Source organism: Athene cunicularia, assembly GCF_003259725.1.
Source record: "Athene cunicularia isolate RWA chromosome 11 unlocalized genomic scaffold, athCun1 chr11_part3, whole genome shotgun sequence".
Classification (NCBI taxonomy): Eukaryota; Metazoa; Chordata; class Aves; order Strigiformes; family Strigidae; genus Athene; species Athene cunicularia.
Window position 1 is genome coordinate 124,757 of NW_020799115.1, and position 12,216 is coordinate 136,972.

Here is a 12,216-nt window from a genome sequence, read left to right on the forward strand (position 1 = left end):
ATCCCATCCCATCCCATCCCATCCCATCCCATCCCATCCCATCCCATCCCATCCCATCCCTCCATCTTTCAGATGCACGGTGGTGTCTTATAACCAAATTTTGGCAGCTTTTACTCGCAATGGAAATCTGTAATGGGAGAAGCTAATGATCTCAGCATTCTTGCATAAGTGATTGATCCCCACCCTTGCCCAGCACTCGGACTCTGTGCAAGCTCCTACAGGAACAAAAATTGCCACCATCTTTGTCTATCCAGTGCACAGGGCTACTGGGTTGTGTTCTGGAGCATTAAAGGATAAGCGAGTAGCAGGGACATTATCAGAGCGTGGTCTTCAAAAGTGGGGAGATTTTTTAGCATGTCTCCAAGAGATTCCTTGTCTCTGGGACACAGCCTGGATCCACGTAGGGAGAAGCTGACCTGGAAACCTGAGTGAGTCTGGCCCAGCAGAGCCTTTTGGTCCTGGCAGGTTTCCTGTTCATTGGTGCACTGTGCTGCCCCGTGCTGCCCCTTGGACCCACATGAAATGCTAATGGAAAGAATGAGGACACGATGCGAATCCTGCTCCTCTGGAGTGGGCTGTTGGCCCTGGGTCACCCTGGGAAATTCAAAGTCTGGCTCCATCGAGACAGCCTGTCATTATTCCTCAGTCATAGTTTCTCAGGTACAATTTACTTCCTGGCTTTGATAAATTAACTTTGCCAGACAGCAGACATGCAGATTCATCTCTGGAGCAGCGCTACCGGCTTTCCTTTTCCAGTGAGCTACCATGAATCAGAGGGCAAAGAAAAGCCAACAGCCACCGGCTTGGTGTGAACGTGTGGGCTGGGTAGCCCTCGGCTGGTGCAGCACAGTGGATGCCTCTGAGGCTAGTCATGGGCTGTGCACAGGATGCAGGGGCAGCAGAGGAGGGTTGGTGGCATCCTGGGTGAGGCCCCAGAGTTTACTCTGTGCAAGTGACCTTCCTCCATCCCATTCTCATCTTGCTTTTCTTAAGACTTCCTTTTGAAGCCCTGGAGGACAAATTAAACGGAGTGGAGTTGATTGATTTTGCCAGCACCTGGAATAATTTTGATGCCTTTGGCATGATCCATCCTGACCTGCTCTCCGTGCAGGGCACAGCCAACCTAAGGAGCTATCCTAGCTACACACGCTGCTGGGAACCTGTCTGCTCAGCAAGTTATTGCTTCCTTGGCCCTAGATAGTCTTACCCTTGCTGGCAGAGGTTGCTTTGGGGGTTATTTAAAATGCTTCCCAAGACTTCAAAGAGCTGCTTGGGTTTCTGATGCTCTTTTACCTTGGAATAGCTGGTGTCCTGTTAGAGCTGAGTGCTGACAGCCTGATGGATGGAAACTGAACCTAATTTCACAGAATCACAGAATTGTCTAGGTTGGAAAAGACCTTCAAGATCCTCCAGTCCAACCACTGACCTAACATTGACAGTTCCCAACTTCACCAGATCCCTCAGTGCTGGCTCAGCCCGACTCTTCAACCCCTCCAGGGATGGGGACTCCACCCCTGCCCTGGGCAGCCCATTCCAATGCCCAACAGCCCCTTCTGCACAGAAATCCTTCCTCAGAGCCAGCCTGACCCTGCCCTGGGCAGCTTGAGGCCATTCCCTCGGGGCCTGGCGCTGGGGCCTTGGCTCCAGAGACTCATCCCCCCTCTCTGCCCCCTCCTGTAAGGGAGTTGCAGAGGGCCAGGAGGTCTCCCCTCAGCCTCCTCTTCTCCAGACTGAAACCCCCAGTTCCCCCAGCCGCTCCCCAGCAGACCTGTGCTCCAGACCCTGCCCCAGCTCCGTTGCCCTTCTCTGGCCACGCTCGAGTCACTCAATGGCCTTTTTGGGGTGAGGGGCCCAAAACTGAACCCACTCATCGAGGGGCGGCCTCACCAGTGCCGAGCACAGGGCTCAGATCCCTTCCCTGTCCCTGCTGGCCATGCCAGTGCTGACACAAGCCAGGATGCCATTGGCCTTCTTGGCCCCCTGGGCACACTGCTGGGTCCTGTTCAGCCAGCTGTCAATCACCCCCCAGGTCCCTCATTGACTGGCAGCTCTCCATCCACTCCTCCCCAAGCCTGTAGCGCTGCTGGGGGTTGTTGTGGCCCAAGGGCAGCCCCCGGCATTTGCCCTCAGTGAAACTCATAGAGTTGAAACTTCAGCTGGATCAAGCATTTGCTTGGATCATGTCAGGCCTCCAAGCACACTGTTGCTTTCCATTAAAAAAAAAAAAATGGGAAAAACCTCTTCTCTTACAATACTGCAGAGTTTTGGTTGAGTAGTGCCCAAACACAGCATTGAAATGTGGGGTGCAGGCACCACCCCCACCGTGATGGACACTTGGAAGCCGTACATCTTCCTCCCTGTGCGTTTCCCGCTGGCCAGGGAGCACTGTGTGCGTTTCCTCTCCACAGGCCTGCTCCCTAGGAATGTGTTTTTAGATGGGCTGGGGGTCTAGCATCTTCACTGCCCCATCCGTGGAGGGAGGTCCATGAGAAACCAGAGGGAAGCTTGCGCCATGCCTACGGGGAACATGCAATTTGCTTTCTGCTTAGTGCTTTTACTGCCCTGCTATGAACATTCATAGCTGAATTTTCCAGAGCAGAGGGCACTGGTGCACTTCACTGCAGCTGGTGATCAGTGGGAACCGAGTGCTTCAGTTCTTTGGGGCTGTTGAGAAGCACTGAGTGACTCTTGGGAAAGAAGACATTGGTGTCAGGGTTTTGATCAGCCGGTTTTGCAGAGTTACTCTTTAGGCTCTCAGCAGTATCCCCCAGCTATGTGGCTGCTGCAGTGGGATTTGAGCAGTCCTGGCTTCCTCTGACCTTGAGCCTTTATGCCAACCCAGCCCCCATTGTCAGGAAGCCAGGAGAGGTGAAGGAGCTTCCCTTGGTGTGTGCTCCAAAAGAGAGTGGAGGGGGAACAACCCCCTCCTGAGGATGAGCATCCCTTGGGCTGGGCAACAACGGGGTTAATGAAGTGAGTCTGTTAAGGGAAGGTAAAATACAGGTTGTAGAGGCTCCTGCAGAGTTGCTGTTTCCATACACTAGCTTGGATTTAGGGAAATGGAGCCTTTCTGGTTTTTATCCTCATATCTTTATTCCTTCCTTTTCCTGCACCCCACAAGAGCCCAGGATCCATGGTTTCCATGCTAAGTTAGTGTTTGGCTTGTCTTACAGGCTGGCAAATGCTCATGCTGGAGGATTGAACCCAGTGAAGGAGTGATTCCCCCCGAGACAGAGGTGTCTGTGGCTGTCATAGCAAGCTTGGATGACACAGAGAAATTCAAGGACGAAGTGAACCTGTTCATAGAGAATAGCCACACCTACATTATCCCCGTCCGGGCTGTTGGCATTGGCACCACGATTGTCACCGACAAACCCTTTGCTCCGGAGCTCAACTTGGGACCCCACTTCAGGTAGGGTATCTCTCAGTGTCTGCTCCTGCCGTGGACTCAGCAAGGGGTAGTTTAGCTGTAGTCCTTCAGGCTGGTTGTTCTTCAGCACTCAAGGTCCTGTCTCTGTTTTCCTGAAGCCACAGGGCTTCCTTTAGAAACCTTCTATGGCCATTTGAAAGTTGTTAGATACCCTCAAAAGCCACCAAAATGGAAACCAGTTGTTAAATTGTCACTGACTTGTCTTTAGTTATAATACATATATTTCCTCACTTTATCAAATAAAGTTTTGGAGGAAAACTGCAGGTCCTGGAAGCCTCTGGGTGGAAGATGCTACATTACAAGTATAAACACATTTCCCTTTGCAATAATGTTTCTTGTTCTTCCCTTCACTATGGAGTATCATTCCGCAACAGCGGAAAACCTTGGTGGTAGCTTGTTAGCTGGTCCTTGACTAAATTAATGGTGCTGTTTTGTGCCCAGCAGTCCTGGAGGAGCAGCAGAATTTCTTTGCCCTGTATCACCTCTCAGTTTACTCGCCTTCCTCGTCTTCCCTGCTGGGCTGCTCTTCACTAGACATAGTTGCTCTTCCCACGTCTCTCCCACTGTCTTTCCTCGGCGTCACCGCCGCAGTGGAGCCTGAGGCACGGGCAGTCGAGGGTGGCTGCAGGACCAGCTCTGGAAGGGAGAGAAGAAGTCCACTGAGTTTGGGCAGGATAAATGGAAAGTGTTAATTAAAGACTTTAGCTCAAAGGAGGGGATTCACTGGTCCGAACACCTGTATCTGAAACCAGGCAAGTTCCCATAAATGGGAGAAAAATAAACCTTTTCAAAGTGCTGCCTGCCTTGTGTTGGACACTGCTTGGGATGAGAAGAATAGTCTTCTTGAGGTGCCTGTTCCTTTCCCTGGCTGCAAAGAGAGTCCACAGTGGTCCAATACCTAAATTTTGGGGTAGAAATAGCAGGTTGATCCTACTCTTTAGGACAGATTTTGGGGGTTTAAATATGCATGCACAAGCCACCCATGTAAGCAGGGACATTGCAGGGAGGTTGGTGCTTGTCCAGCGTGTCCTCTGCTCTGTACAGCCACAAACTGGCTGCCCAACGGAGTGGGCGATGTCAGTGTGATTTGTGTCATCGTCCTCTGCCCCCTTCACGTCTTGCTCTGCAGACTCTGGATTGTTGCATTTGCTGTTGGCTGCAGCGCTGCCGCCAGGTGAGCTGAGACAGGACCCAGGTAACATCTCAGATGAGTTGGGCTTTCCCAGAGCCACAAATTCTGCATCCACCCAGAGCTTCTCCAGGCTCTCATCTATGCTGTCCGCCACATAAACCATTTCACACAAAGCTTGTACGCATCATGTTTTAACAGTCTTGTTTGTTCTATACTCTCAGGTTTGTGCATTTAGCTGCTTGTGGCAGACATGCATTTTGTAAGCTATGTATTCTGTCCTTTTCAAAAAAACAGTAGCTGTTCCAGGAACAATTCATGTCCTGGTCATGCTCAGATTTATAGAGGGTAAGATAATTACTCCAGACGAGCCTGCAGTTACTGTTTCTTTACATGAAGAAATCAATTTCCATTGAATATTCATTTTGGTTTATATCTAGCTCTAGTTATTCACCTCTGGTTGTTGCTCCATCCCCTCAGCAGCCAGACCTGGTCTTGCTGCCATGTTTGTATTGGGGAAACTTCTGTTGATCCTGTGTTCTCACAGTGCATTTATCTTCCTAAACCACAACACCAGCTGCACGGTTCAGGAAAAGGACGACGTGCTGAGGGTGATGAGGTTGGATGCTCCCTAAGGGACTGGGGGTGCCAGGGCAGGGGCCCCGCCAGTGAGGCAAGGGGTGCCCAGGTCACCGGAGGGTCTCTAGGCTGGTGATGCTCTGTCTGCAGCAGCTGAGATGATGATCTTCACGCAGCTCTTCCTTGCTGTACACAAACAGAGCATCTGCTTCATGCTGATAAACTGAGGAGCAACCAAGGTCTGGCTTTTGCTGAAGCTTTGAGCGAGGTCAGCCTTTTTGGAGGTGCTTTTATTGCTGAGTGTGCAGTCAGGTAACGCCATCAGGGTGCTGAAGCTGGGTGACTGCTGGGAGATGGCAGCTCCCATGACATTTTCCATCTCTTTTTCCTTTCCAGCTTGGATCCCTGCTGTTACCGCTTCAAGATAACAAACAAAGGACGGCGCACCCATCGGCTCTACTGGTCCACAGCAGGTTTTGACCCATTTCGCCCGCGTGATCGTGTCCCTGCTGTCAGCACCACCAAGGGCCAAGGCTCCTTCCAGAGCCCCAGACCTGCCCACCCTGTGTTTAAGGTTCAACCGCCAAGGGTGGAGCTGATGCCGGGCAAGGCTACGGAGATGGTGCTGGAATGCTTCTCCAGCACTCCGCAGGTGAGGTCCCCCCCGAGGGCTGAGCCTTCCCCATCAGGAGCCAAGTGCTTTCAAGAAACTGTTCTAACACCACAAGTTAGCATGGCAGCACCAGCTGCTTTCCTTGCTGGCCACCATCAGTTCCTAAGGCTTTTTCGTGTATCCATGGCCACTGTAAACCCAATCTGCTGATACCAAAACACGGACTGAAGGAAATATTGCTACTTCAGGGGCAAATGGCAGGTTACAAGGTGTCATGTGCTGAGGCAGAAAGGAAGGGCAGAGAAAATGTAACGCTTAGATTAGGAGTACAGGCAGAAAGTAAATTAAAAAGTGCAAAGTAATGTATTTGGGGGAAGCAGTGAATAAAACAAAACACCTGTGAAGGGAGTAGCATCATTTTTCCTATAGACAAATATGGGCAGAGGGCTTGTCCAGCACTGAGTCCTGGAGCAGAAAAATGAACACAGTGTGTCAGCTGTAGTGATCGGGTGATGTTCATCTACATGGGAAACTGTTCACAGGGATCATTATAATTGACAGATTGACTTCTGTCAATATTTCCATAACGGCTCACCCCAGTCTCTCAGCCAGTCCCGGGGTCACAAGGGCAGCCAGGTCTCGCAGCACCCTTGGATGGCAGCTCAGAGAGGGAGATTTCAGCAGAGTCACAGGGTGTTCTCTGCCCTGGACCCTTCTTTCTAGGGGAAATCCAACTCTGCAGAGAAGCTACCACCTAAGCCTGGTGTGCATCCCCTCTCTCCGAGATCGCTGGGCACAGATGTTTAGGCGAATGTGGAATAAATCTGCATCAAGATCCTGCTGATAGTTGTGTTTTAAAGGGTTGCCTTGGTGGTAGCTTGTGGAATACTTGATTACTCACCTAACTGACTGCGATGGGACTGTCCCTGTGCAGTTCGGAGCCCAAAGATTTTGCTGAAACGGGGAAGAGGTACCAGAAAGCAAATAAAGTGATCAGGGTGCTGGAGAGACTGTCTTGGCAGGAAAGCCAAAAGGGGATCTGTGAGCTGAGCTGTGGCTACCTGGCTCCTGCAGTCAAAGCCAAGGCTCTGGGAGTGGGCTTTCCACCTTCCTCGGGTCTTGAGAACTTAATACTCTTGAGATTGGTCAGAAGCCCAACTCCTTGCATCACACATGCAGCACAGATGGTTTTGAGTCTGTAGGCGCTGAGGAGGAGTTGGGTTGTGGTGGTGTATCAGAGGGAAGAGTGAGGAATGAAGGGAAGAATTTGGGGAACTGAAACCATGAGAAATCAGGAAAAATTCTTAAGTGTAAGAGCATCCAGCTTAAGAAGAGGGTTTTCATGTGAACTGCAAGACATCTCTTTCCTGGGGAGTTTTCTTTTAAAACCAGCTCTAGGAGGGCACAGTACCTGCTAGGAATGAGTGTCCCCCACTTTACCTGAAGGCAGTCTGCCTGTTTGGGTTTTTCACATGGATCCTGTCCACTAAGCTTCCAAGGGAGGGTTTGCTAGCATTGGCCCTTCTGCCACCTGTTTCCCTTAATATAGGTGTATTTTTTTTTAATCAGTTCCTACAGCTTTCTGTAACTATTATGCTTGGCAGTGGTACAAATCAAAACGCTAATAATTTGGGGCAGGGACTATTACAATTGTGGGCAGCACATGACTCACAAGGGCTTTTTGTGGATAGTCCGTGTAGCATTATGGATGTTTGAGAGCAGAATAAATGGGATGCAGCATAAAAAGAAAAGGGGGGTGTTGAGGAGCCCAGTGGCTCTAACCTGATGGCAGTAATAGGGTCTGTGGTTAGGTGGGTAGCAAATGCAGTGCATTCTGGGGACACCCTGCTGAGCCCCGCCGGGTGATGGGTGACTCCTCCGTGCAGGTGGTGAAGGAGCGGCTGCTGTGCCACGCCATCGTGGGGAGCAAGGCAGGGAAGGCTCTGATAATGGAAGTGGATGTCACCTGCAAGTTCATTGCTCCCATCCTGCAAATATCCTCCAGAGAAATCACTTTCCGGGTGGAGAAGGTAAGTCTCTGGATTTCATCCCGGCATTGAAGAGCAAGGCTGGTGACTGAAAGCCTGGTGAGGGGTGTGCTTGTGTTCAAAGGAGGAAGTTAAATGGCTTCTCCAAGTCCCTGGGGCTTTGACTATTGAGTTGAGCTGGACCGAGATTTTGCCATTAACACTGAGATCAATATTTTGCTCCTCTGGGATCAGGAGCAGTTCCACCGGCTGTATTTTGCCCTCTTGATGTGGAGACATTGTTGAGGTGCTGAGCCAAGGGCACAGGGCGAGATTTGTGGGACCCACGAGAACAGCGTGGGCTTTGCACAGCCACCTCGTGTGCTGGGGCTGCAGGTGGGCGAACAGAGTGCTGCAGCTGAGCGATGCTAAACCCCCTCCTCACCCTTCCTGAGGGGCTTCATAAAGTAAGTGAGGGTTAGAGATGGGACTGGTTTTTAACTTCACCCAAGTAACACTGAGATAACAGCTGCTCTGCTGAGGGGGATCATGGCTACTTCTAGAAAGACACCAGCTCCTGTTCTCAGTGTGAAGGGAGGTTTTTGGGGATCCTCCAAGGCAAGGTGTCTGAACACTGATCCTGTAGGGAAGCTGAGAAGATCTGAGCTTTCTGTCAGCTCCTCAGGCTGATGAGAAAAACCTGTCATCTCTTGTCTCTGCTGTTGGCATGGATGGTAGCTCTTTGCCATTCCCCAAGCTTCACCTTCTTCAGAGGACCTGCAGACATCCTTCAGCTGCACTGATGATAACACCAGCTCAGAGCAGGTGCCCTTTAGCCTCTCGATCCTGAATCCTGCATCACTTTTCCCTCTCCCACGATGTGTCTGAAAAAGAGAATATATTTCATTATTTAGTTTCTGTGTTTTCAGGTCTCTCCTCTGGTTCTCAGGTTTCCAGAGAAGCACAAAATCCTGTGAGCAGGCAGTTTTGTTTAATTAGAAGCTTTTCAGCTATCCCTGATGTCTGCCTGTGGTCTGCTTGATGCCATGCGCTCTGATTTGTTGAATGTTATGACACTGCAGCTGTTTGATATCAATACATCCACAAACAGTTTCCCAAACACTGTCCAGTTTATATAAACCATGCAGGAAGCCCAGAGCAATGCATAAACAGGAAGAAATAGCTTTGGCAAAGCTGAGCTTTGAGGCTACAGACAGCTTGTCACTGGAGAAGGGGCAGCAGGACACCCATTGCAGCCCCACTGTTGAGGTTTCTCACTGGCTGTATGTGCCTGTAGATGCTCAAAGCCAGCCTTAGGCTGCTGCAGGCTCTGCAGTATGGGCCAAATCCTGCTTGCTTTTCTCCTCTGACCAGCATCACTGCTCTTATGAGACTACTAGAGCTGGTAAGGCTGTAGAAATGACTGTATGTGAGTGAAAATCATCTTGTGCAGTTCTTCTTGAGAGAAGATACAAAACAGAGACAAGTGCTCTGGGTTCAGTTTCTGCTATTGGTCTTGTTCATGCAGCTGCCTCCTCTCGGGGTCCTATTCCCTCCTCTGTGTGCCAGAGTGTTTCCCTGTCCCCAGGGGATGCTGTGGTTTCTAAACATGAAAGGATCTGATATACTTAGAGAAAAACCACCTAGAAGGGTAGAAGTAATAAAAATAGTAAATAGAGGTGTATGCACTTTTGGGGTTGAAAAACTTGAAAGGGAAGGAGTTCCGTGGCCTCTTCATGTTGCTTTTTTCCCTTGTGTCCTGTTCCTGTAGCAACCCAGTGATGTCCTAACTGTGCAGCACCAGCCTCTTTCTTTAAGAAACGCCTCCGCCCTGCCACTCACCATAGTCCTGGCCTTAGAGCAGCCCTTCTTAATCTGTGACGCGGAGCGGCAGCCCCTCTCTGCAGACGCTCAGGTGAGCAGCCGTGGGCCTTCCCGCTGTGGGGTTTGAAGAGGGGGGGTGTGGTGGTACATTTCTGTTGGGAGGTCCTCTAGTAGAGAAGTTTATTCTTTAGCTCAGCAGTAGACTGGCCTGAACTAAATCAGATTTGAAATGAGCTGCTGAAGGAAACGAAATATCATCTGAACAGGGGAAATACATCCTGGCTCTAAGACGTGAGGAGAGGGGAGCAGGCAGCTAGGCCTGGGCAAGCCGTGTATAACGGTGTCTCTTGGAAGGCATCGAGCTCTCCAGCAGCCATTCTGATACCCTCCAGAGCAGCTGGCTTTCCTCAGGGGCAGCCCTGCCTTCAGGAAGGCTGAGGAGGCTCCTCCAGCTGCTGCCTGGCCCCTGCCCTGTTGTTGGTGGAAGTGTTGGACATGGGCTCTGCTAAACGCTTGTTGTAGGCATGGTCACCACTTCTGTGCTGTGCCAGTGACTAGTCCCTGCAAGGGCGAGGCTGCAGTGCCATGCTGCTTGTGCTGGGAGGGCAAAGCAGTTCCTCTAGAGCTGGGGCAAAAGGCCCTGGTGCCCCAGAGTACTGATTTACTTGTGTATTTAGCACATCGCTCCTGTGGGTTCCAAATTCAGCATAAGAATATTTATTTTCCTTGTGTATTGATGCAGAGCACAGTGAGATGAGCCTGAGTATCAGACAAAAGTGTGGTGGGGCTTGCAGTCAGGTGCACACTGTGAAGAAAATGCAGGATGAACTGAGAAGCCTACGCTGGGGTCACATGTTGAACGTCTACACATTCTGTGCTGCCAGACCTTGGGACTTCATCACACTGGTGATTAATGCTCTTCATTTCCTTGCAGCACATGCAGCTGGAGACAGGGGAGGAACTTCATCTCTCCATCAGATTTCACCCTGCTTATGAAGAGAATCTGTGTACCCAGATTGTGGAGAAGGTTCTGAAGATTCAGTTTCTGGAGCATCCTCATGAGGAGCAGGTCACCGTTCGGGGAGAAGTCTACTTCCCAAATCTCCATATCCAGCCCACGGCCCTGGACTTTGGCTGCATCTTGAACGATACTGAAGGTGTGCGTTACGTCGAGATGACCAACTGCAGCCCGCTTCTTGTCCAGTACCACTGGTCATTCCTGATGGACAGCCGCGTGAGCCAGATGAGGTATGTGCCCCTTTGCTCTCTCCTTGAAGCTCTTCTTCCTCATCTCCTGTTTGTGCTTTGCAAAGACCAAGGCTGTTTGCCTGTGATCTGACAATTTTTTTTCAACTTTCCCTGGGGGAGTAACACCTCCCAGCCGTGGTCAGGCTTAGGTGCTCGGGGAATAAGTGATCTCTACCAGTTTGACACTGGGAAGGAGACAACTTTCTCCAGCCAAGCTGGGGTTGTGAGATGCTGCCAACGCTTTTTGCATCATCCATAACCTAGAGTCCTGCTTTATTTCTGGAGCTGTAATACAAACCTATACTTAGGCACTGGGACAAGCAGATATATGATGTGACCTCTTTTTCTTCCCTGCCAACCCCATGTGTTGTCATTTTACACGAAGAACCTACACAGGCACTGCCACCAGAACCATGTGCTTCTGCCCCAGTCTCTTGCTGCTGCTTTGCTGTAGCCCCCATACTGGTTGCCCTGGGAAGGAAGGCTGCTCTTGGAAAGCTGCTTTCTCAGACCTTTGTAGCCTGAGGCGAACACCACACTGGTGAAGTGAGTTTTTGTTGTTAAACTGCACATCACGTTCCCCAAACAGCTATTTAGCGTCTTACAGGGAAAGGGCAGGTTCTGCTGCAGCTGTGGGTGCAGCTGTAGGCGTTGGTGGGAGCACTTGTCTGAATGTCCTGGGAAGCAGGGCCAGCCAGCGCTGGGCTGTGGTTTCCAAGCCCATGAGCAGTCTTGCAGTCGTGCTGGAGCACATTTATAAACACATTTCTAGCAGTTCCTCCTGCTGTGGCCTTTCTGCATAGTACAAAAGTATAGTCTGGGCAGTTTTAATTAGAGTTAACCATTGTGTGTTGAAGTTAAGGATCTGCTGTAGTTGGAACTGTCAGTGCTAGGTTAACGGTTGGACTAGATGATCTTTGAGGTCCTATCCAACCTAGTTGATTCTGTGATTCTGTGAAGTGCTGTCATTAAAAATAATAGAATTCATCAATAAAAAGGTTTGTTTAGAGAACTGGAATCTTGCTCAGAGGACACAACCTACTGGGAACTGTAGATTAGCTGTGGCTATGAGGAGACCTTGGGGAAGAAGACCTGGGTTCTGGGGTAGCCTGTTCACAGCCGGATCTTACCATGTAACAACCAGTCTTTAGTGTGGCCCTTCTTGATGCACGACACCTGCAAGAACAGACCCTAAAATGCAGAGGAAAGTCTGCAAAAGCAGGTGGGCAGGGAGGAGCAGAGCTGTAAGCTCTGCTTGGGGGCCCCTGTCATCTCCTGGTAAATTAGATTAGGGTTTAATTGCAAGCTAGAGGGAAAATCTAATTTTGATGATAGAACAATACATATATATTTTATAATAACAGAAAAGCAAGCACGTTACAGTAAAGCCTGTATGGAATTAATTTCTTGTGAGGCCACTTGCTGG

General features: G+C 50.2%; 1 protein-coding gene across 1 annotated transcript in view; it reads left to right on the forward strand.

Annotated features, from left to right (window-relative positions):
- The window catches only part of LOC113484652 (hydrocephalus-inducing protein homolog), a 159,441-nt gene that overhangs the window by 80,574 nt on the left and 66,651 nt on the right, over positions 1–12,216 (forward strand). Inside the window, 5 exon segments of the mRNA XM_026857119.1 lie at positions 3,174–3,412; positions 5,535–5,790; positions 7,638–7,781; positions 9,490–9,633; positions 10,477–10,790. Coding sequence (XP_026712920.1) covers positions 3,174–3,412; positions 5,535–5,790; positions 7,638–7,781; positions 9,490–9,633; positions 10,477–10,790 — 1,097 coding nt within the window.